The sequence below is a fragment of the Carcharodon carcharias genome, chromosome 5, assembly GCF_017639515.1.
Source record: "Carcharodon carcharias isolate sCarCar2 chromosome 5, sCarCar2.pri, whole genome shotgun sequence".
Taxonomy (NCBI): Eukaryota; Metazoa; Chordata; class Chondrichthyes; order Lamniformes; family Lamnidae; genus Carcharodon; species Carcharodon carcharias.
This window is the reverse complement of record NC_054471.1, coordinates 101,143,921-101,169,169: the sequence shown is the minus strand read 5'-3', so window position 1 is coordinate 101,169,169 and position 25,249 is coordinate 101,143,921. Positions and strand designations below refer to the sequence as shown.

Genomic DNA, 25,249 nt, shown 5'->3' with positions numbered 1-25,249 from the left:
AAGATTCTTACAGACACAGCTCGGTTTGTTACCAGACCACTGATTGTTTTGTTGGCATGTAATTTTCTGCTCTCCCACTAGTTCAAAAGCTGATTGGCATTCAAATGTCAATGCGTCACCATGTAAAAAACTGTCCCCACTTCTTTTGCCATAAGCAGGAACACCAGGGTCACCACAACTTCCTTTTTCGATCTCTGAGAAAAAGAGAGAAAGACATCATTGAGTCAAGGCTCATATGCAAAACACTCTAAACTAAACATCAGCGAGCGTGCCCATGACAGAGGCAAACACAGAAAATGTTCAAAATAGACAGCGATTCCTCCAGCCTCTGAAAAGAGAGCAGACAGGTTAACTTCAGGGTGCAGATTCCTCTTTGGAACTCATGACATAATATCCTCTAAAATTTCCTTCTTGTGATTGTCCAATCAGATGTTAGCTAACGTTATGCAACCTGCACATAAAGGCACAGAAGTAGCTTATTTCAAGGTATATTTGTGTTCACGCTGTCACAACAGAAATTCATTTACTCTGCTAGGGTATTGGGACAGCCAACAGTTATCATCTCATTATTGACTAAATTAAACTCGCTGGATGGCAAATCTTGCTACAATACAACAACATGGCCAACTAGGCTCCTACTACTCTTAAAAGTACCACATACAGCATGGAAAATGTAAACTTAAAACAATGCAAAAAAAGCATGGGACGATTTTCATGCAGCAACCACCCCACTAACATCCAAGGATGAATCTGGAAGTGGAATCTAGCAGTAGGTAGTTCTGCCAAATTTTCACTGCATTGGTATCTTTCCTGATTTTCAGAAAAAGCTGCTTTGTAGTGCTCATAAACATCTGTCAGAAATGAGGAGTCTCGCATGGGGTCAATTGACAATTAATACCCTAATGCCATTTTGGTCTCTGCCCACCTGATTCCCAATATTTCCTGCTCCTGTTCACCACCCATTTCCAGTGATAATTAAAGAGATCATCAGCCACTGTCAAGTAAAGCTGGATGGGGCATTTGCAGACCTTTTTAGAGGTGGTTGTTTGTGGGTTTTGCATTGGAAGACATTAAATTGCTTTATAGCTGCAGCACTAAGTTCTGCTTACATGGCACCCACTATGTCTTTTTTATCTTGATGGTAAGTACACCTCCCCTTTAAACTGCTGTTGCAGGCCGACCACAAAGAACTCATACAGTTTAATTTTCTGCCTCCAAATTGACAAGCTGCCTCTTGGAGGCCATGTTTTACACTAGCAGCTTGCCACCATTATGAAGATCATTCACTAAGAGAAGGGATTCAGTTCAAACCAAGTCCTTCAGGTAGCTGCCACATATGCAGTGCTCACCACTTGCTTGATTAACACACACCAAAATCAACAACGTATAATGCATGCCACACCCTATTGTATGTACATATGGTTTTACTTTCTCTTAGGCTTTGTTTTAATTGTATTCTTTTGTTTTAAATGAATTGCATTAGGAACAGGATGAGTGGAGCAGGTAAGTGGATCAGGTAAGTGGATCTATTCGGAAGGAAAAAATTGGGCCTTTCAATTATGATTTGATAGTAAGTTGGAATTACAAGCTTTGATTATAGCTCCAAGACTCAGCAGCAACAAGATGTCAGAGATATTCTGGCCCAAAACACAATTCGTTGCTATTACTCTCTAAAATTGACAGCAACTCTAATGTCTGTACCTGCATTGTTATATGCAGAAATTCATAAGTACCCATCAGTGACTTGCCACTCTTCCACTGGCTGGAATTAAAAACCTCTGATTTTATGTGAACTTCCACTTTTTATGCTAACAGTCTTGTGTAAAAATAATTGGAAAAATTACATCCCATTGAATGAGATGCGACTAGGTTTTTAACAGTGTGCTAAGTCATAATTACCTCTGAACAAACTCTCCTGAAAAACTAATTTTACAGTTGTGGAATATCATATGTCTCCATTCCATGCTAAAAATGTAATTTTTTTTTTATAAAAACTCTTCTTCTAACTTTTATGACATTTCAGCTTCTACCTTAATCACAGCTGTGCTGCATGCATCATCAACCTGCAGAAGGTTGTTGGTAAGCCCATGACACATCCTCCTTATGTTTCAGCTTGCATGCACAAGACTATTGTCTTCTTTGTTGAGTTTGTCTTTCCTGGTACATAGATTAGCAGCCCACCTGTTAAGAGGTGGCTCTATAAGCTCCAAGCACCTATTGAAACAAGCAGGCCGTGGTGGGACAGCACCTAACTGACTCGATGCTGCCAAGCTTGAGGAGGCAGTAGTTTCCCAATGAGAGGCGATCCACCACTGCTTATACTCTACACCAATTGAGTGAGAGCTTATAAACTGGTAACTGTTTCTTCCCTTGTTGTGCTAATGTAAACCACAAAGCAGGAGTGTCCTCTCCAGGGAGCAGGCCTGGGTAAATAGTATGGAGACACTGAGCTGCCCAGGCATCAGGGCCGTCCTGTTCAGCACTGTGATGATTATCCAAAGGAAAGGGTGAAACCAGTACTGTTTGGTACCAGCTTTGCTGCAGGAGTTGCCAAAAAGCTCCCTGACAGATGAGATTACGGCCTAAGGGACTCCACTCTGGATTTTCTGTCAGGGTTTAGTCCCTTAGCCTTCTTCTCTCCCAAAACACCCACAAGGCAGTGGGGATATTTACCCATAGCCAGGGGTATGGTTCATGGACACCAGGGTGTAGTTAAGCCTGGGTCCACGAGGTACCCATTTACATATGTCATGATGGGCAAACACTATAAGCAAGTCCCCAGCACACAAAATCTAGATGCTTTCAGAGCTGCCAGCATCAAGTCTCAGCAGACTGCTCGGCACTGCGCCAATTAATACTGGTTGAAACTTTGCAACAGCATACAATCTGCTGTTGAATCTTGGGGTGCTAGAAGGATGAATGAAGGAATCAAAAAAGCAACAGGCCCAACCGCAACCAAATCTGTCCCCTTGAAGACAAAGACAAGGATGATCATCACTGAACCTAGCAAGCAGATAAAAAGGTGGATGGAACACTATCTCAAACTCTAACCTGGAATAATCATGTTGGCAGTAGTAGCTTTGATGAAGAGTTCACAGAATGCTTTTGAAAAAGTTTTGCTGAGTTGAAAACTGACCAGAGGACAGGATGGAAACGGAACATCAAGATGGGATCGTAGTTTGTGTGCTTATTCCACAATCCTGCATTCCCAGTGCGAAGCTATGCTTGTATGAATTACAAGCTGTTGTCCTAATTCTCCAAGCCAGTCCCTGTCAGAGCAGCCCTCCAACTAAAAGTGTGAGATCACAAAATTTCCTGACTGATGTTTCCTTCACTCCCACTGAAAGCAAATCTGAGTGTCCCTGTGGAAGTGAAATAAATAAATGTAGATACTTAACAAAAAAAGTGTTATCCAGTTGACATTTTTGAACAGCCTTCTCAAAAACTGAACGACTTGCACCCGAAGTGAGAAGATCCCCTCTGTGCGTGCCTCTTGCAGCAAACTCATAAACACACTTGTGAAGAATACATTTCCAATTTTGTTGCAAAGACCAAGGGAAATCTCATCTCTGCATGCCACTCTGCTGAAACTGTGGCACATTAAGATGAAGAAGACGCGAGAACTGAAGGGGAGATATATATAGCAATAAATCTGGAAATTCCAATAAAACTGCTGTGAGGTTGGCAGGTATATTGGTATGTCATTAAAACTGATTGAACTCTGATGCCAAGTAATAATTGCCTGATATATTAAAAGCCGCTTCCAGTCAATTTGTGGGTGGATGGGTTATTAAAGATTATTTAATAATCATACATTTGAAACATAATATGCATTCAAAACATTATTGCCTTAATTGTGTTTGGCTTCTTTTTAAAGTACTTAACTTATTCACATTATGACTTTAGTAATTTCTTCAAGGAAATAATTGGTAACACTTTGAACTGTTCACTATAGATAATAATTACATAAAAATGCCATAATCTATGTAACTTATACACCAAAGACTGCCTTTGGCTACAGTTTACATGTTTAAAAAGGTATTAATTCATTTGTAATGCTTGGGCTTTTGAAAAAAATATCTTGCTCTTAACTAAAAAAAATGAGCTAAATGATGTTGTGAACACCCTCTTAGTGAAAGCAACAAAGTCACTCTGTTAGTAGAAGTCTGCTGCATTTTCAGTGGGAGCTAGATGCGTGTTTTAAAACCAGTTCAAAACCCTTTTGCTTTCACTTTTCTGTCCTCCATTTTCAAAGGCATTGGGTGTAACTTTATTCTTTGCCAAAGCTGAAATAAAATGTGATATTTAGCTGACTGCTCATTATACACATCTCCCAATTTCATTTTATCTTAATAGCATAAGTTAAAATTCCTTCCACTGACTGCAGTAGAGTTAGGTGGATACTGGCTTACATTTATTTCTTATCCAATGGTCATTCTTTACACATCATAGAGTCATAACAATCTACAACACAGAAAGAGGCCATTCGCTCCTTTGTGTCTATGCTGGCCGAGCAGTCATCCAGCCTAACACTACGTTCCAGCTCCTGGTTTGTAGACTTGTAGGTTACAGGACTTAAATGCATAACCAAATACTTATTAAATATTATGAGTGTTTCTGCCTTTCTCACCTTTCAGGCAGAGAGTTCCAGATCCCTACCACATTCTGCAAGAAAATATTTCCCCCTGAATCCCCTTCAAACCGCCTACCTTTTACCATAAATGCATGCCTCATGGTAACGGATCCCTCAATCAAGGGATACACTCTATCTACACATCAGTGTCATGCCCAGTGCTGACTGTTACACTGACCATTGGTTGGTCCTAGCTAACACTACCCTCAGAAACAAACCATCACTCAAAAGGCAAGGCCCATAAATAAGGAAACGAGAAGTCCATAAGAGTCCATCTACGACAGGGATTCCCAAACTGTGGTTATGACCCCTGGTGGGGTCACATGATGGCATTTTGGGATTGTGAGCTCCGAGGCTGTAATGATGGCTGTGGAGCAGAGACACTGCCCAGAACAAAAAAAAACAGTAAAAGCTGGGAAATACAAATGCTGGTCCAAACTGGTCTTGAATACCTTAAATTGGAACATCAGTAAAAACTGGGAAATAAGAGTACTGGTCCGAATTGTTTTTTTCCTTCTGTTTGTTAGGAAAGTCCTGGGACTGGCTCCGAGGCCCATGATATATGCGTCCGATTTTCTCCCGGCTCACATTTGGCTGGGAGGGGAGGGGAGTGAACAAGCTTCATACAGGCAGCCTCAACTTCTGCCGGGACCATGCCCAATTTTTTTCTGTCTGGCTGTTTGCTGGGAGGGGAGGGAAGTGAAATTTCAAGTGATCCCATGCATGAAAGGGTCACATCAATCAATTGGAATCCAGGTTGGAAGATCAATAACTGGGGGAGTGAGGTGATGCTGAAGTTGAAGGGTTGGGGTGAGGGGGTGGGAGTAGCAAGTAGCCCCTTTGTGCAGAAGGTTCCGGAACTCCTCATTGGCATGGTGCTTCTCTCATCTGGAGTTAACAGGCTGAGTGTCATTTTGATGATTACCAGCAACTTGTAGCTATCACCACGGACAAATTTTTATTAAGAGCTCTGATAGTTGCTTTTGCTAGTATGTATTTCTGTGGAGTTGGATTTAGCACACTTGGCTGCATCAAATTTCGATATCAATCAACTCTGGATTTAACATCGGAGATTGGTGTGCCATATCAACCACACTGCCTGATTTTCAGTGACTGTGTTGCAACATGCATGCCCATGTGTCCCAGTCAGCCCAGTGAGCAAGGTAAAATTGCCACAAAACAGTTTAAAGACGCAGGCTGGGATTTTCTGTCCCTGTCGTGGTGGGACTCACTGTGGAGGGTGCGCCAGAAAACCCCGGCCCAAATTTTCTACTGTTTAAAGTTTAATGGATGAACTTGAATAATTAAACATTTAATGTTCGTATTTATTTGATTTATTTTGGTGGCTGGGGGCTGCCGCAGCAACTGAAAGCCACCCCCACCCCCTCCTCTCGACAACTGAAGGCAGCCCTCACCCCCTCGGCTTGGCAACTGAAGGCCGCCCCTACCTGCTCGGCTCAAAAACTAAAAATCACTGTCACCGCCACCACCCCCCCCCACCCCCCCACAACCCACACCCCTGGCTCCTCAACAACTCTCATACACCCCCCCAAAAATTTTCACTCTGGGGGTCACACAAAGTCTGAGGCATTAAAGTCGTGATCATACCAGGAAACAATTTGGGAAGCACTGATCTACCAGAAGTAAAAACAGTCTTCAAGCTTAAAGGCAGACTTTGCAGGGACCTGATTTCAGACAGTGATGTTAACCCAGCAGAGCAGTGGGAACAGTTGAAATCCATCCCAAAAGAAACGACTGCAGAAGTGGTTGGGTTCTCAATCATAAGCCATCAAGATTGATTTGATGAAAACGACATGGAGATCCACGAGCTTCTTCAAATGAAACCCGTCTGCCCCAATAGCTTACTTGTGTGCCCTGATGACCAAGTTACAAAAGCTGCACAAAGGGAAGTCTGCAACACTCAGAAACCACCCTCCAAGTCATCCAAAACAATTGGTGGACAGTGCTCGCTGAGCGAATACAAATAGATGCAGATTTGGGAGATATGAGATCCCTCTACAAATCCTTGAGATCGGCCCTTCCTACCAGGTGCAGGCACCACTAAAATGTTTGGATGGCAAAACCCTGCTCATAGATAAACAGCCCATCTTGCACCAATGGGCAGAGCCTATTTGGTGACCAGCAGATGATGCAGAAATATCTACAAATATTTCACAGAGGGAAGTCAAACCTGAGCTGGATGAAAAAGACCATTAAAATGCTAGATGGCATTCTAGTTGAAGTCTATGAACAGGAAGGAGATGTGTTCCTTGATCGGCTGTTACAGATCTATTTACAGCATGTTGGGAGAAAGGGGTGGTGCCTCAAGGCCTTTGAAATGCAATGATTATCTCCCTCTATAAAAACAAGAGAGTGAAGTCTGACTGTTTAAACTACAGAGGCATCCCTTTACTCTTCATTGCAGGCAAAATCTTGGCCAGAGTGCTTCTAACTGATTGTTCTGACAATAGCTGAAGAAAGCCTTCCTGAAAGTCAGAGCGGTTTCAGACCCAAACAGGAAACTATGGTTGATCTTTGAGCTGAGACAGACCCAGGAGAAGCGTAGACAGCAATACATGGGCAAATACATTCCTTTTCTGGATCTCACCAAGGCATTCATACAGTAAGCTGGAATGGGCTTTGAGAGATGCTATCTGGACTGGGGTGCTGTCCACGGTTTGTCACCATTCTTTGTCAATTGCACAAAAGCCAGAAAGGTCAGGTCAAGCAGAATGGAGCCCGAAACATATTCCCTATCTCCAATGGCGTTAAGCAAGGGTGCATTCTGGCACCAGCCCTTTTCTTTACTTTCTCGTGTGATGCTTCAAAAGATAAAGGGAGGCTTGACAGAGAGCACACACATCTGCTTCCAAACTGACAGCTGTCTCTTCAACCAGGGACAACAATTGCACATACCAAAACCAGAGAGAAGCTGTGGACCTTTTGTTGCTGATAACTGAGTCCTTCTGGCACACATGGAGGAGACAATGCAGCTCATTATAAATTAATTCTCTGAAACAGCAAATGCCTTTGGCCTTACTATCAGCCTAAAGAAAGCAGAAGTGCTATATCAACCACAGCCCCAAGGAAATAACAAGCCATTGCAGGTCAGCACTGATAACAGCAACCTCAGTGAAGTAGAACAGTTTACCAATCTAGGTAGCAATTGATTCTTCAAGGCCAACAGCTCCTTTGGCCACACTTCAAAGTGTATCTTGTGAAAACATTCATTACATATCACTACCAAATCTCAAGTATACAGAGTGATTGTCATCACCATCCTCTTGTACGGGACAGAATCACGAGTTCTGTACAGAAAACAAATGTCACTGCTGGAGCGCTTCCATCAACGTTGTCTTGTGATCACAAACAACCAAGTCCTTAACGGAGTCAATCTACTGAGCATTGGATGCATACTCTTAGAACACCAGCTGCGCTGGGCATGGAAGATTCCGGAATGCCAAAAGCAGTGCTTTATGGTGAACTATGCTCTGATAAGCGAGACTCTGATGCACCTTGCAAATGCTTCAAAGACCAGCTGAAAAGATAGCTCTCTCTGGCTGACCATGACTAACGGGTATGGGAGTAGGAAGCCACTGACAGTGACTGCTGTTATCTGGAAGATTCCTCACAGAATGTGATGAATGCCCTCATTAGGCACTTTAATTGACCTTAATGGCTGTCCACCACTGGCGGTAGGGGAACTGGCACCCCACAGAAGCAGCCTCAATGTAACCAGGTTAGAGAGAGGGAAAGGCCAGCACACATGCATACCTCTGAATGAGCCCCTTAATTCTCGTTTCCCTCTCCTAAGATGTGGCCCGAACTGCTAAGCACTTACAGCTCTGTTTCTCTGTTTTTATTTCAGATTTCCAACATCCACAGTAATTTGCTTTGGTAAGTTATCTAATTCAATTTGAATGTAAAGCTGGCAATGAGCACAGAGTTGGGGGAGGGGGTGGCACAAACTGCATGGAGTCTTTGGCAGAAGCTGACAATCGTGGCTTTGGTTTGCCCGTTGTTTGTTGGGAGAAAACTCTCTTATTCACAAATTGATGTAAGTTCAGCAGATTGACAGAAGTGTGATAGTTTTGAGGGTGCTGGTGGAGAGCTAGAGATAGGTGCCATCAGCATACAAATGTAAACTCACCCCTTTGCCTGTAGATCATGTATCAGAGGGGCAGCATGTAACTGAGGAAAACGAGGAGCTGAGAACGGAACCTTAGGCCGTCCACAGGTGACCACTTGGGTTTCAGGAAGAGAAGCCAGTGCTGGAATGAATAATTACATTATTCTTAAGAGGGGTGGTTAACAAGGCAAAGGTGGAATTACATTCCCTCCTAAGTCTGTAACTGCTTCCACAAGCAAAAAATAAACTACGTAGGATTAAGAACCAGAGTTCTTAGGGTGGGGTGGTTAAACAGACTCGAGCTTCAAGTGTTTCCTTGCTGCTCAATAAAACTTATTGAAGATTTTGCTAATTAATGACTCCAACAGATTTCAGAGAAACAAGTAAAAAAGAAAATGATCTTTGGATATCAGTGTTAAATTATAGAAATTCTTGGACAATTTTGATCAAAAATTGGGCTGTTCATCCAAAAGCTGGATGCAGCCTATCACGGTTAGAAAAGTTATGTGCACCTGTAAAAATCAGGGGCATCCATTTTTTTCCTAGATTTTTTTTTAGAACAATAGTCAAAATTAGAATTTATATGAATTCCCCCACTGAATCTCAGCAATTAATTCGCATTGACCGTTTTTCTTCTCAAGGTTAGCACCATCAGCAAATGCTTCACTTCAATCATTCAGTCACAATCAGTATCATCGGTCCTTGCCTGTCTGATAGGTCAAAATAAAAATTTTTAACAGTACGTTAAAACCCTTCAACCCATGGGGAAGTGGGTTCTGGCATTCTTTCTGTTACATTCCGTCAGTCAATTCCGAAGCTGCAAGGTCAGTAACCAGCTGGGGAAAGCAAAGAGCCTAAAGATCCCCCTTCAGCCCCGTGAAGAAGAACATTGCTTCAACATATGTCTCTTTAAATCAAACATCCCTGCTTTCTGTCTCATCAGATTAAAGAGCAGCTTGAGCTACTGTGCTGAATGATAGTACAGCAGTTCAACACACACATGACAATAATAATTCAAGTGATCACTAAAATTAGGCAGAGAAAAAAACCTTTGTAATTGTATTGTGTATGATTGTGGAAAGATGATAGTAAAATCATAGAGATTGAAAAATATTTAAAATGTTTACTGATGAGACTGGTTAATAATTTCACCCCTGCTATTTTGTTTCAAACTATTTTTGTCTCTGCCTTGTACTGCTCTTGGCCACTTCAGCCTGCTCTTCTGTGACAGTGAGCCCACCAGAAATTACAATTTTATAATGATTATAAAGTAAGTGATCCAACTAGTAAGTTGGCTCCTAACACCAAGGTGAAAGATATATGAACAGAAATGTGAAAAAAACAGATTTATTCACTTGGTTTTCAAATTTATTTTTGAGGTACTTGTAGCTACATCCGTGTTATTTTTTTAATGTCCACAACTGGCCCCACACCCCACCCCTGACACTTTCTATTTTGAAATGAAACAGTCTTGCACTTTTGTTATGCAGCGCAATCTTCAAGTCTTATCTTTAAAATGTCTTTTGTACTCTAACTGCACTCCGTTGATTCACTCTCACAGGCACCAGAAAATAGCTGGAAGGGACAGCCTTATGGCAGCAGATCAAGCACAAAAATCATGCCAGGTGCCTTGTTGGTCTACTCCTTGTGTGGTGCTACTGTAGCCGAGTAGGTTCTACCAACCATCAGATTTCTGTATATTTGGCTTTAAGTGCCCAATTCCATTTCAATGGCCACTTTATTTACACTCCTTGTTCATTATAATTGAAATTGGTTTACTTCCTAATGATCATATAACAAAGGCCGAATATATTTCAGTCTTTTTTTATTCTCAGATGTGGACCTTGATAGCAAGGCCATCATTTATCATCCATCCCTCGTTGCCCTTGAGAAGGTAGTGGAGAGCCTTTTCTTTAACCACAAGGAAACAAGAGATAGGAGGAGTAGACCATAGGCCTCTTGAGCCTGCCCCTTCATTTAATACAGTCATGAGTGATCTTGGGCTTCAATTTCACTTTCCTGCCTCCTCCCCATATCCCTCAACTTCCTGAGAGACCAAAAATCTGTCTATCTCAGCTTTAATTGTATTCAATGATGGAACATCCACAACCCTCTGAAGTAGAAATTCCAAAGATTCACAACCCTTTGAGTGGAGAAATTTCTCCTCATCACAGTCTTAAATGGTTGACCGCTAATCCTGAGACTGTGCCCCCATGTTCCAGAATTCTCAGCCAGTGGAAACAACCTCACAGTGTCTACCCTGTCAAGCCCCTTCAGAATCTTCTAGGTTTTAATGAGATTGCCTCTCATTCTTCTAAACTCCAGAGAACATAAGCCCAATTTAATCAGTCTCTCATCATAGGACAACTCCCTCATCCCAGGGACTAATTAGAAACCTTTGCTGTGCTGCCTCCATTGCAGGCATATCCTTCCTTATGGAGACCAAAACTGCACAACGTCTTCCAAATGTGGTCTCACTGAAGCCCTGCATAATTGTAACAAGACTTCTTTATTCGTGCATTCCAATCCCATTGTAATAAAGGTCAATCGCTATGTTATTAAAGCACTTTCACCACATGGATTGTAGCAGTTCAAGAGGGTGGCTTACCACTATCTTCTTTTTCAACTTCAGTGACAGCTTGTAACAAAAAACTCCTTGGAAAACATTTGTAACTTGATTCACGTTGGGATACAGTTCCACTAGCACTGGGAGTCTTCTGGAACATTACTTGCAGAGTCATTTGTTTATTTATTCTGGCAGTTTTCTTCCTTCTCTCCCAAAAACATGGATGCCTTGCTGGTATACAATTGGGCTTGACATCTTCTTATACCTTGCTCAAGTGGCCATTGTTAATATATAACCTTAGAATCAAATGGTCATTGGATAATGGACTGCAAGGGGCGTCATAGCTGAGCTGTATTCTATTATTACCCAAAGCCCACAAATGCACACTTGTGTGTGATGGTCACTGGAACATGAGGAGCAGGAACTCTGGCCAATTTTTCACCCCCTAACCCGAAAACACTGAGGCTAATTTTCATACAACTACTGCCTTTGCACTGAGCTAGCAATAGCATCAGGAATGAAACCTAAACCCAACTGGTCTGTACGGCACAGCTACTCACTGAATAAATTCAACCAACAATCAAGGATCCTTCAGCTAGTCATTTTTCATACGTGTGCCCTGGATGCTTTCCCAACATGGAAAGGGTATCACAGCCCATTACAGTCCAGTACTCACCTAACTGTTAAACATGCTTTCATCAGGGATCATCATTTGCAGAAACTTTGACTTTTTTTTTCTCTCTAGTTCAAAGCACAGAAGTAGTGATGTCTCCATTGCTGCCACACAAATGCAACACAGAGCAGGGACTAACTGAACATGGGACCTTGCTGGTTTGTACAATTCAATACTAGATCAGGCAGTACATGAACAACTTCCTTTATCATGATAATCACAGACCATGGTAATTCAACACCAATAGTTGATAATAAGTTAGAAGAAGGTAATTTTATCCAGGGTGGGGAAGAATAACATTTGTAGCAAATTAGCTGGAATAACTGAATTCCACAGTATTATGAATCAAACACTGCATTTAGCTGGGATAACTATTCCGCTATGGCATCTCGGCATCCAATAACACACCATGGAGGTGTGTTTGATGCTTAAAGATTGCTGTAAAGATGTGATTCACACACTCTAAATGATAACTGTGATTGCTGCTTTTTAGCATGACCATGAATAACTTTGAGACTCATCTAATTTTTACATTAGCTGGAATGTCCTTCATTAATAGAGTCGGCAAAACAGCTAACACATCAGTTACAATGCAAAACTTCTGCAGTACAATTCTACTCCACTCTACTAAACTAATCCCATTTATGCTGTGGGGCAGACTGAACAAAACCAGAACTACTGGGGCACTATGTTATGACATGGCAGATGATTTGTGTCAGACAGATCAAATCCACGAGGGAAACTTAATCACGCTATCACAACTGTTTTGCAATTTGTATTTATAAGTTATGCATGCACTAAATTCAGATGTAATAAGTTCATCAAGACTTTGAGATTTTTTAAAAAGCTAAGTTAAATTATTCATTAATAAAAGAGAAGATTTCAAGCACATATATAGAAGTATAAATTACTACTATAATGACTCCTAAAATCCCTAATTAACTTGACTCCCAGTTACACCCCCTTTAAGGCAACAGTCCAAAAGATTTTAGATTTTAAACAGATCCAGCAAACTAACACAATATCTTGTGGAATTCCAAATGGCTTTCTCCTCCAGCTTCAGTAGTCAGCAGGTTTATACATAAATACTGGGGGGTTCATTAAGACTATTTCACAGACTTCTATTAGATCTCTCAATGCCTTCCTCTGACACATAGGGCAGGGCAGGATTTTTAGTTCGTGGGTGCCCACGATTGGTGGGCCGGGGAGCTGCTGGGGAATGGACCCCAGCCCGCAATTTCACACTGGCTGGCCAATTAACAGGCAGCCAGTGTGAAAGATGAGCTGAAAGGCTGAGCACTGCCAGGGTGGGGGTGGGGAGAAGGCAAGCGCTGAAGTCAGCACGGGCACGGGGGGGTGCAGAAATAAAGTTCCCTGAAGGCAGAGAGCTGCCTCAAAGAGCTGAAGAATTTAAATGCAAAAAATAAAGATTTTGAAAACCAAGAAAAAATCCCCACGCATCAGAATCAGACACTGGAACATATGGATGATGAAAATCCTGCCCAAACATGTTTTTAAATTAATATTGGAAACCGCATCCTGCCCTGGATGAGGTTTCCTAAAAATGCAAAGGTCGCCTGGCCGATCTGCCTGTCTGCCAACGATAACATTGGACAGGCAATGAAAAATCTCAGTTAATTATTACTTTAATGGCCTTAATAGGCCTTTTAATTATCAGCAGGCGCACTTCTGACCCTCATGCACGCCAGCCAACCAAAATATCGCACAACTGCGCAATGACATCGAGACACTTGGCCAACATCATCATGCACTATTTCATGCTCAAGTGGGTCGGGCGTGTGCTTGCACGCTGAGTGAAGAATTCGGCCCAAAGCCTCATTCTCCTTTATTTATGTTTCTCTCCTTTTTAATATGTAAATTCACTTGTTTCATATGTCTTCGAAACTGTATCTTCCTCAAAATATAAAAACTTTCATGTTGTTGCTATTTATTGTCAGTAACCCTTGGGAAAAATAAACACATTCCTTAACCTTGCTTGCACACAACCTAAACAACCTAAAATCCTTTTCATTAACCAAAAAATATAAATTCACTTCACACCTTACATGCTAAACAAGCATCCATGTTTACTCATTAGCACACAAAGCACCTAGCTTCTTTTGATGAGTCAAAACATGCAGCCTACCTGACTTCAAATATAATTAAATCATAACACAGACATATCTAACTGAAAATTATTATACTTTCATGACACACAGTTGTAGAAAATGTGCTTTTATGACTTCTGATCACTGGCCTACCCCATTGCTGGGGAGAGCTCAGCTTACCATCTATTGTCTTCCTACTGTGAGCAAGTAGGGCATAAGCGACCATTTTATCTGGGAGATGTCTCTGTAGGTAGAGCTACAGTATCAATTGGCATAAAATGAGGATTGTGTACTGCTATTTAATTCTTACAAGTGCACCGCTAATATGAAAAGAAATCTATTGCTTGAATCAAGTTTATACTTAGGCACAGATTTTTATAAGCTAGGACATAACTAGTCAATTTTGTTCAATGATCTATTATCATTACATCATGTACAACAAATGCTTCTATATCAAAGACAATCTCCATTTAATGTGGTAAAACATCCCAAGGCAACTCACACCATTCCTGTTGTCAACAAGACTCTGAGCCACATAATGGGATATTAGGAGAAGAGGTAGGTTTTAAGGAACATCTTAAAGGAGCATAGAAAGTTAGAGACTAGAGAGTGGCAAGATTTAGGGAGGAAATTACAGAAATTAAGTCTTGGGTTGCTGAAGGCATAGCTGCCAAAAGTGGAGTAATTAAAATGTGAAATGCATTTCACTAAATTTACGTTTTAACAAAAGAGACTCAACTTCTAAAATATGCTGTTCACGCTAAGTAAACCTGGGGAATCAGAGTATCTTCCCTTCCTTTATTCCAGTGGTTGGTAAGGGCTTGCTGGCTGGCCTACTTCTAGGGACTGATATTGTTATCTAGCTGCCTTCTGATCGTGGTTGTGGTTTTATGTCAATGGGTGGCTTCCATGGTCTAAGTTCCTTCTGGTGCATGGTGATGCTTTACTGCTGGCCAGAGCTGGCTGATTTCTCAAGACCATTTTCATTTGGTTCCATTGGGCAATGGTCCATAGAAAGTGGAAGGGGTGGGGGGGATGTATCACTTTGTTCCCACTCCTAATCTGGCCAATGCCTTCTGAGAGAGGCCCCCTGCTGGGTGACTGCAGCACCTGCCTGGCAGGAGGCCATTCTGATATGTATAGTGCATCCTATGGCCTCCAGTTGTACATATAGTGCATCCTGTGGACTCCAATTGTCATTTTGGGAGATTGCTGGGTGAATCACATGCCGTATACACTCCACCAACAGTACAGCCAAAGGGAAATACAAACAATGTTTAAACTCATTTCTTTGGGCTCATGTGTAGGAGGAATGCTCATATTTGAGGGCAACTCTCACCTTACTGAACTTTTCTCCATGATCAATCCCACTTTGCCCTGCCATTTCTCCACTCAATCTACAAGGTTGCTGGGCCAACTCAGCCTGTGGACTATTTGATATTGACCCAGCTTGGAGCCGGAGAGCTGCAACAGCATGCCTGCTTGATGTCCACAGCCTGCTAGAAAGATGGTAATGATACCCAAGCTTCAAAAAGGACCATACCTCACATCAGCAATATTGGGAGGCCGGTTGTCATGCTCTGCCAGTTATGTGCCTAGTATTTAAACCCTTTTCCCTGGTGACAGCAGCCCGATAGACACTAACTTCACTTTTAGAATTGCACATGTGCATATACAGAGGGAGGGGCTCAGCTCTCCTGAGGATTGCATGCAACTAATTCTACCCTACAACATCAGGTAAGGAACTATAAAGACATTTAAAATACTCACTGCTTCACAGAGGCTAGATTTGCACTCCAGCAATTGATCCGATTAAGTTAAATATCAGTTTAAGCTAATCCATCTTGGTGAAAAGCAACCCCTGTGGCCGACTATGTTATAAACAGCAGTAAGTATCATTAACAACTGAGAACATGCAAAGCAGTGGGGAGCAGCACCATCCATCTAATCAGCAATATCCTGTTTACATAAATACTGAAATATGGGAAGAATGACACAATCTGAAGCCCAAGACAAATTACAGCTCATTTCAAAAGTAGAGCAGTATAGAATCTCTCAATCCTTGTAGACAATATTGATTTTCCCATTATAATCAGTAATATTATTGTGCAAATGTATCAGTGAAGAGATTATTGGACGAAAAGCTACAGGCTCATAAAGATATGAAAGAGGAGAAAAGTCAAATTAAAAAAAAACCTGAAAGCAAAATGAATGCACAAATGTCAGGTTAAGGAGAGCCATTTATTGTATATTTTCAGGATATTACAGAAGCAAAGCTGGATCTGTGGTGTACCTGCAAAGAGATACTTGCAATGAGTTAAAATTGTAAATTTATCATGGCTTAAATTCAAAGTAACATTTGTTGGGGCATCATTTGTAGACCATATTTGTAGAGAGCCAGATTTTATATTGCAAATGTAACATACTATGCACATTAATGTGAATATAATCCAGATGGAGCAAGTCAAAGTTGTGTGGAATGTGTCAGCACAAGTTCCCAAAAAATTCTGCTTTTGAAAATGCTCATTTTAAGCAATAAAACAATTCTGCTGGGTGCTGTTAATGATAAAATTGCATCTGTGCAGGGAGCTATATAAAAATATAAAGAAATGCATTATAAAACGTACATGAGAATGACCTCACTTTCAGCCATACACTTTATTGTTTATGGTGGTTCCAAACATTGATCTGTAAATCCTTTCTTCAATCTATGAACAAAATACTTTATCGAATGCATCCCCATTTAGTTTACTGTCCACGAAGGAGTTCTAAAGTGTTGTTCATTGTACCTCCTAACACTTGGTACGTGTTTGATTGTTTCTTCTGTGTGAATGTCGGTTCTTAGTTGCACCGTTTTTAGTTTGGATTTTATTTGCAAAGCATTGCTCAAGTGCTCACTGGGGACATCCAGTTCTGAGGGGAGCCTGCTACAAACTATAGCAACAACTGTTTGACAACAAAGGCCTCCACAAGTCAACAAAAATCCTGGAGTACTGAGCAATTGTCGCCATTACACTCCGGTACTGCAGTGAGACCTGGACTATAGTGCTCTTATGTGTCACAGACACAGAGAAATCCACCAGCAATGCCTCCTCCGCATCCTCAACATTCAATGGGAGGACTATCAAACAAATGCTGGTGTCCTTCTTAATGCCAGCTCCAAAAACATTCAGGCAAAGCTCCTGAAAATTCAATCAAGGTGGACTACTAGACAGTGTATCCGGATGGCCAAAAAGTGTCTCCCCTGCCAGTTCCTGTTTTCTCAACTCTGAAATGGCCAACATTACAGGGGAGGGCAAAGAAAAGGCTTCAAAGACATTCTGAAGATCTCCCTGAGGCATAGATCATTGACATTAATGGCTAAGGGGAGCTAGCTACCAATCGATCAAACTGGCGACAACTTGCCTATCAAGCTGCATGACACTTTGATTCACAATGTCCTAAATGTTAAGGCAGAGTGGCGACAGAGAAGGAAAGAAAAGGAAGCAAAACCTGCCCACTACCTCTTGGGACATCCTGTTCCATGTGCACAAAGAACCGTGGGTCGAAAATTGGGCTGTTCAGTCACATGAACACCCATGGCAGAAACTTGCAACCATGGGTAGATGTCATCCTCAATTCGAGAGACAGCCATCCCCGACAACAGGGAAATCTTTCAAATGTGCCATGGTAACATTTGGTTCAAGTCACCTGTCTTAAAAAGTGCACTGAGCTTTGAATTGTTGACATTTTTCATACCTTTCAAGAAATGAATCATAATATACAGGCAGACTGGATAAGAGCCAAGTTCTGAGCCCTATCGGACCATCTCTGCTGGAACATAGTCTATCCACGTAACTAGTTTCTCATCCCTAGAACTATTATAGTGAATCTCTTCTGTACCCATTCCAAAGTCTTCACGTCCTTCCCAGAATGTGTTCCGTAGAATCACCCACAATACAGGTCAAGTATCCTTTATCCAAAACCTTCAGGGCCAATTGCATTTTGGAAATCAGATCATTTCAGTTTTCAGATACCACATAAAAATGTACATTACAATAGCTGAAGCCTAGGCTAGCTATAGTCCAAAGTAAATAAAATGGTTAGAAAAGTACAATGTGCTGCTGAATAATAAATAGAGGGTACCTGTAATAACCTTCTTTTTGACATGTTCACCACAAAAATCACAAGGTAAATAGCGCAGACAAACAGCTAGGCTTCTCGTGCTTAAGGTTGATGAGGTTAAAAAAAGGGCAATTTTTGGATGTGTTCGGTTTTCAGATTTAAGATAAAGGATACTCAACCTGTACTCTAATTGTTTTAGCATGATGAAGAGGCTATGCTAAACTTCTCATTCTCAATGGATACATAGGTACTTTAAATGTTATCTGCTAACAGAAATTATAGCAACAGGAATTTGATCAAGAAGTGTACAAGCATACAAGATGGTTTCAATAATACAGAGATGACTTGACAAAATATTGGGCTGGATTTGCATTCTAGAGGCAGCAGCAGGAGTTGGGAAATTTCCCAGTTTGGTGCGTCCACGTCAGTTAAAAGTGCCTGCGAAGGCAGGATTTTTCTTCCTGGATGGTTGGTGGGGGTGTGGGGGTAGAGGGGTGGTGGGTGATAACCGGAGTCAGGCTTGCCACCCTTGGAAACAGTTTGGAAGCAAACATAAAGGCTGCCAGGCGCCAAAAAGGGCTGTTTAAAATACCTACCTCAGTGCTCTGAGACTTTGTCTCAGTTATAATAAAGACAGCAAAGCAAAAGCAGTCCTCCAGCCCTCACCTCCACCCAGCCTCATGGTCTCTCATACCCTCCATGCCAACCCATATCCCTCCACCTACCCCCAATGGCCCCTCACCCACCATGCCAACCTATGGTACTTCCATGCCCATTCACCCAGTATACACTCTGTACACAAACAATGAACCTTGTCATGACAATGACATATGTGGAAAAGCTTTAAAAAAGACAGGCATCCATTCATAACTTTCTACTTCCTTTAAAAAATACTGCTTTTTCTGCAGGTTTATAAAACTGTCAATCAAACAGACCTTTAAAATACCAATAGCAGAAACTACAAGAATTTGACATTTCTTTGTCTTGTGTAAGTAAACGCCGTGCAATTGACAGAATAGATCAGAGGGAAAGAGTTGCCAATCAAGCAATGTTTTCCTTTGGGTGCAGCTGTTTTGGCAAATTAAGGAATGACTGGGCTTTCAGCCTAGAATGCAAAATAAGGGTGGGTGGAGGGCATAGGTTGACAAGGAGTCATGGGTAAGACTTTTTCAACTTATCTTTCAAAAGGTTCCCTCATCCAGACCGTGGTTCATGACAACTCTGAGGGGCCATGAACCGCAACTCCCTAAAATGTTAGCCCAACTCAATAAAATTGCAAGGCATTAGGAGATGCCTATCCACACTATGGAGTCAGCCAGGTCAGGAGTGATACTGGCCTGCACCAACTCTCGTCCTTATCCTGCGGTGGTGAAAATTGTGGTGCCAGGAATGGAGCCAGAATTCCTGGCCCATTACGTCCAGTCTCAACTATTCTAATACGCTCCTGACTGGCCATCCACCTTCTACCATCCATCAATTTGAATGCATCCAACACTTTGCTGCCCTTATCCTAACTCCCAACAAGTCTCATTCACCATCAGCCCTGTGCTCACTGACCTACAATGGCTCCTCATCCTGAATTGAATTAAAAATTCTCAGCCTTGCATTAAAATCTATCCCTGGATTTGCCCCTCCCGACCATTGGAGCCTCTTCCATCCTTACAACCATCTGAGATCTCTGCTGATGGAATTTGTCTAGCACTCCAATTCTGGCCTCCTGACCATCTACTATTTTCATAGCACCATCATTGATGACCACTGGTTTCAGCTGTATAGGCTCCAAGCTTCATATCCCCTTAATTTACTTCTCCACATCTCTCTCCTCCTTTCAGTAGATCCTTTAAATCTACCTCTTCGACCAAAGTTTTGGTCACATAAACCTGTGTCTCTTTATGAGGCGCAGTATCAAATTATTTCTGTTATTGCTCCTCTAAAGCACCTTTGGACATTTTATGGTCAAACCAGCTATATAAATGCAAGCTCTTGTTAAATGCCTAATCCACCAAAGATTTCTGGGACACCCACTTTTAGTGGGGAAATCTCAAAGTAGTATTTACCAGAGTATAAGTCAGCCATTGTCAGTCTAGAGACTTTTTTATATGTGAAAAATGGCACTTCTGTTTTTTAAATAGGTCACTTGCTCTTTATCGGCCCACATGTGGCAAGGCACTGCAGCAAGTTTAATGACCTTACCAGATCAGGCATAAGGAATCACCCCAGCTTCCAAAAAATACACACTGACAACGGCCTTCCCTCATAATTATGGAGCTGACAACTTACTAAGATTGTCCTAAAGTCTCCAGGAGTTAACTATTCAAAGCTCAAGGAGCCCAGAAGAAAAATCATAGGGCTTTGTTTCTTTTTCAACAGCTTTCATTATTAGTTATTAAAATATTAGAGCCGGGGATGACTGTCACTTTCCAATTAGTGTGGGAAATCCAAGCAATGTAGTGAGAAGCAGGTCATCGGATGAAATCCCCAGAAATATGTGCAACCAGAGTTGACGATCCCATTATAGCAAAGTATCCTACCAACAAAATAGAATGCAGCATCTCTTTTATTCCACTATCATAACCCCATTATGGGCTGTGATGTGTACCTGGGTTTTACTGTATGTGATTCCCATGCTTGTATTTGTTTCCCCAAGGACTGAACAACCCATAACATCTAAGAGAAAGCTACAGCAAAAAAAAGTCTCAAACTTCTCACCCCTGTAAGTGTGAAGCACTGCAAATCCTATGAAGCCATAGAGAGTGTTGGAGGAGGGGAAGGCAGAGGGTCTGTGTTAGCTGCAGTCTCTTGTCAACCATTTCCTTTTCTTCTTAGTCACCCTATTGAATGCTGCATGAATTTGCAGCAACCACAGCGTGAAACCTTCATGCTGCTTCTTCTTTTTTGAGAGATACACACTGCTCACAAGGATATCATTGTTACCTCTATTTCTCGTTTGCTTTTCTAGTTGTATTCAAGGAAGGACTGTAAAGCCTCCCAGTACATCTGGCCTGTCAGCAAATCACAACTTATCATCGGACAGGGACAACTACTCAGGAATAGTTGGTATGAGTGAACAAGAGCAGCTGCTGGGAGCTCACAAGAAGTAAAGAGTGTAATGCAGAATGCAACCTTGGGCCATATTGCAAGATGCTCCCAAATTGAAGAAAAGACCTGAAGCACTGTTTCACCTTGCTCATGCTGTATTTAGTGGTTACTCTGGTAAAAGAATGGACCTCATTATATGAGTGCTCAGTTTGCTTTATGGAATATCACATATATCATGGCTGCAGGGGACAGCTTCACTCTCCTATACAAACCAGCTGAATGTTTAGAGAGTGAAATCTCCTTTGGTTTCAATGCATGTCAGAGTTGATATCTGGTCAAAGGAGAGCCATGTACTCACTCCGCCTGCTTCACTTTGGCAAGATCAAAAGAAAAAAATATTCAGCTCTCTTGCACACAGAACCACTTCTCTTGTGCAACAGTGGATGGCAAACTGAGAAATGTTGCAAGTATCACCCTTTTCAGTCTGAAAAGAGCAAGGCACATAAAAGTTCTTGGCCATGGTCACCTTCACAGCCACAACAGTGCTGTCCTCACTCTACTTTGAAGCTGCAGCAGGTGCAAACGTAGTCTGGTGTCTCTCTGGAGAGGTATGGTTGAACATAAACCATTTATTGGTAAACCCTAACTATGTACATATCTAAGGTACTGTCACGCATGGGTGTTGTCTCCAAGCTGGCTCCTTCCAGACTCAACACATATATAGTCTACTATCTTGTGACTCTCTACATCACTATGTGAGTAGTACTGTTCTCTGGTCCCATATGAACCCTCATTCTGCCAAACACCCTTATGCTACATTAGATTTCACTAAGGATCTCCTCAGTGAAGCCTAGACATCTGACATGCTGTTCCTCGCTGAGGGTCAGGTAGGAGAATTACACCCTGAAAACATGGGTGGATAAGGCTTCCTGCTCAGGGCCTTTCTCCCCTCCTCCCTCTTTTAGCATCTTGACTACTCTGTGTGGCCTCTACTTTTTCTCCTTGTCATGCTCAAGGGGAATGCAAACTGCTGCACAGGACAAAGTGATTTTTACAGAATCCTTGAAGTTCAGACAAATTCTTTCAGCATATGCCACATGGAGACTCCATGGAGACTTGGGCAAATGAAACAACTATGGAAACTGCCAAATACTTCTACAATCACAACAAGAGCCAATAGAAATCAATCAACTAAGCTAAAAGCAGTTGATAATCCCTATGAATAGCACTGTTGGCTTAGGGCTGGGTGGGTGGTGTGTTGCTGCTTGACATCCTGGATCTGTCCACTCTGCATATCTCCCTTCTGGTCCTTCTGCTAACGGCCCTGCCAAAATGGCATCTGGCATGGCTAGCACCAGAAGTGTGCGTGCGTGCCAGGGATGCCATTTTGGTGGTAAAACAGCAGCACTTGAAGCACTCAGAAAGCAGGCATTTCAGAGCTGTATCTCTTGACCATTGCGTCCCTATTAACTAGTTGGATGAGGGGGTGAGGGATCTTGGTAAACAGGTTTCAAAGCAGATGACATAACAGCAAAAGACAAAGTACTTGACTGGAGAACAACAAATTTCATAAAGTCAGTCAGAATTTACCTTTCAACTGCCTTCTTCTGAATACCAAGGAGCTCTGCACACTGATTTTACATGGATTAGAAGAAATAACGGCACAAATATATGGGAATGATTGAAAATAAGGCATATAATACAATTTCTGCTTCATTTGCAGTGATCTTCCTGAAGCTGAGTTGCCAGAAACAATGGCAGAAATTATAGCAGTCATAATGGATCTCTGCCCCACCTCCCGATCAGGATTGCCTGCAGAGGATGAATACAATTGGAAAATCTAGGCCAGTGTATCCATCTAGGTATTTGTGTTGTCTTTCACGTGGAAAACAGAAACAGTCCAACAAGCAGCAGAGGTACAGATTGAATGGATTACCAGTGGATCCCACAAGACCTTTTGGTGCCAGAATTAAATAAAGCCAAAATCTCATTAAAGAATCTATATCTAAGCTGGCATGGACATTTCTCTCCACAGGAAATAATTGAATTAGATATTTCACCTTTTCACATCTTCGCTTTAATCCGAGCCCAGAGAGACAGTAGCAATTAGGCAAGCCTGTCGTAAGAATGAGGGAACTATTACCAAGAATGAATTATCTGGATCTAGATAAGATAGCAATGAGTTGCATTTGATAGAGTTATTTTTTTGTGTTTGATCGCTTAAATACGTAATGTGAAATGAAACTGCCAGGTGTCATGAGCTGCCAATTTTTTCTGCAGAATTAGTGTGGATGGAGTAATTACCTGGAGACAAATCCCTTTCCACCTAGGTGACCTTTTATAAATGTAGCTGCCACTTGGTGATTTACTCAGTAAAACTCTAAATGATTTATTCAGAGTAGGCGAGAATGGTGTAAGATGTGTTGGCAAATTGAATAGAGTCTAATGATTGCAATAATTTGCTGGAGCAGGGCAACAACAGGTGAAGACTGCAAAGGAGGCTGAGAATATCAAGAACAAAACAAAAAGCACATTGAAGACAAAAAAAGCTGTTGCTACTGAGCTGCAATGCTGTTTACTTTATTAATCACCATATTTTACTTTAGTAAGTAATTATAAGAGCATGTATTCTTCCTCTAGTTTGATTTGCATAACGACATTCTAAATGATAAAAAGAAGAAAGAGTCCTACAGATAAACTGAGCGTTTCACAAACATTAAATGAACATTCTGAATCACAAAGTTATAAATATTGGAAATTTGGAATTTTATAATTGCCACCTCCTTCATTAACAGACCCCTTAAACTCTACATTCACCTTGGTGGGGTGGGAGAAATCGCACAGGAACTGAGAAATTCAATTGAACCTCTCTGCCCTTTCTTCCCGAATTCTGCAGGCAGGAAGCACATCCATAACTCTTTGCTCTTTCTCAGTCTCAGGTTCAGAAAACAGGCTGATCCATCTTAGAAGGATGTGGTGGAGGGCTTATTATTGAAACCTCCCTATTGTAGGCACGATTCTTTCCCCCACAGAAGGGTCATCAATTACTAGTGGGTTGAGTGGAGTGCCTGCCATACCAACAATAGCCTAGTATCAAGGGATTTTATCAGAAGAAATATGAATCATTTACAATGCCTACACGTCAGCCTGAGATAACATCATCAGCAACTAAGCTCAACAGTGGTTCATAAAAAGTGGGAAAATGCCGATTGTTTCTTGAGAGAGGATTTTAATTTTTTTCAGTGGGTTGAATCCCACTTCATGACACAGAGACATTTTTGTTTATTTTAACCTCAATCCCACCCACAGATCCTCTAGGTTAAAACTCCCCCATTGTGTACTACTTGTTAAGTAATCCGTCAGTCAAACAATTCCAGTGTTTTTGATCTATCATTTAACCTGTATAGGGAAACCAAGCATCACCGTGAGAATGAGAAGAAACTGTACTTTCACACCTGAAACAGGACACATTTCAGATGGAACTTACTGCCCTCCCCGTTGGCAGGTTTGGTGGCGGGGGAGCATTTAGTGGAGCAGGAGGGTGGCTGGTGGGGACTCCACCGCCTTCCTGCCTCTCCCCCCACCCCCCCGATTAAGCCTGTGGCAGGAAGGCTTGTGGATGGCCTTCCAGCTCCACTGCCAATTGATATTCACCCAGCAGCAGGCTGGGGACTCACCACGCAGGAACCGCGCAATGTAGCAAGATGCTACCTTGGTACATGTCAAGGATCTGGATGAAGTGAGTTTTGTGGTTTGTGCAAGATGGTAGGCTGGCTAAAATGGAACTGCAGTAGTTGAGTGAGCCTGGCAGTAGCAAAAGCATGTTTGAGGGTCTTCACAGCAAATGGATTGAGGCAGGGGCTGAGATGGGTGGTCGATGGTCTTGATGAAGGAGATGATATGGGGCCGACAGCTCAGGGTCAAGATTCCAAACAGTCTGGATCAGCCTCAGTCATTGACCAGCGAGAGAAATGGAGGGCTATGGAACAGAGTTTGT

General features: G+C 41.9%; 1 protein-coding gene across 1 annotated transcript in view; it reads right to left on the bottom strand.

Annotated features, from left to right (window-relative positions):
• Positions 1 to 25,249, bottom strand: part of LOC121278286 (CUB and sushi domain-containing protein 1-like) — an 844,854-nt gene that overhangs the window by 624,740 nt on the left and 194,865 nt on the right. Inside the window, exon 4 of the mRNA XM_041188558.1 lies at positions 12 to 194. Within this exon, the coding sequence (XP_041044492.1) occupies positions 12 to 194 (183 nt within the window). The remainder of the gene's footprint in view (positions 1 to 11; positions 195 to 25,249) is intronic.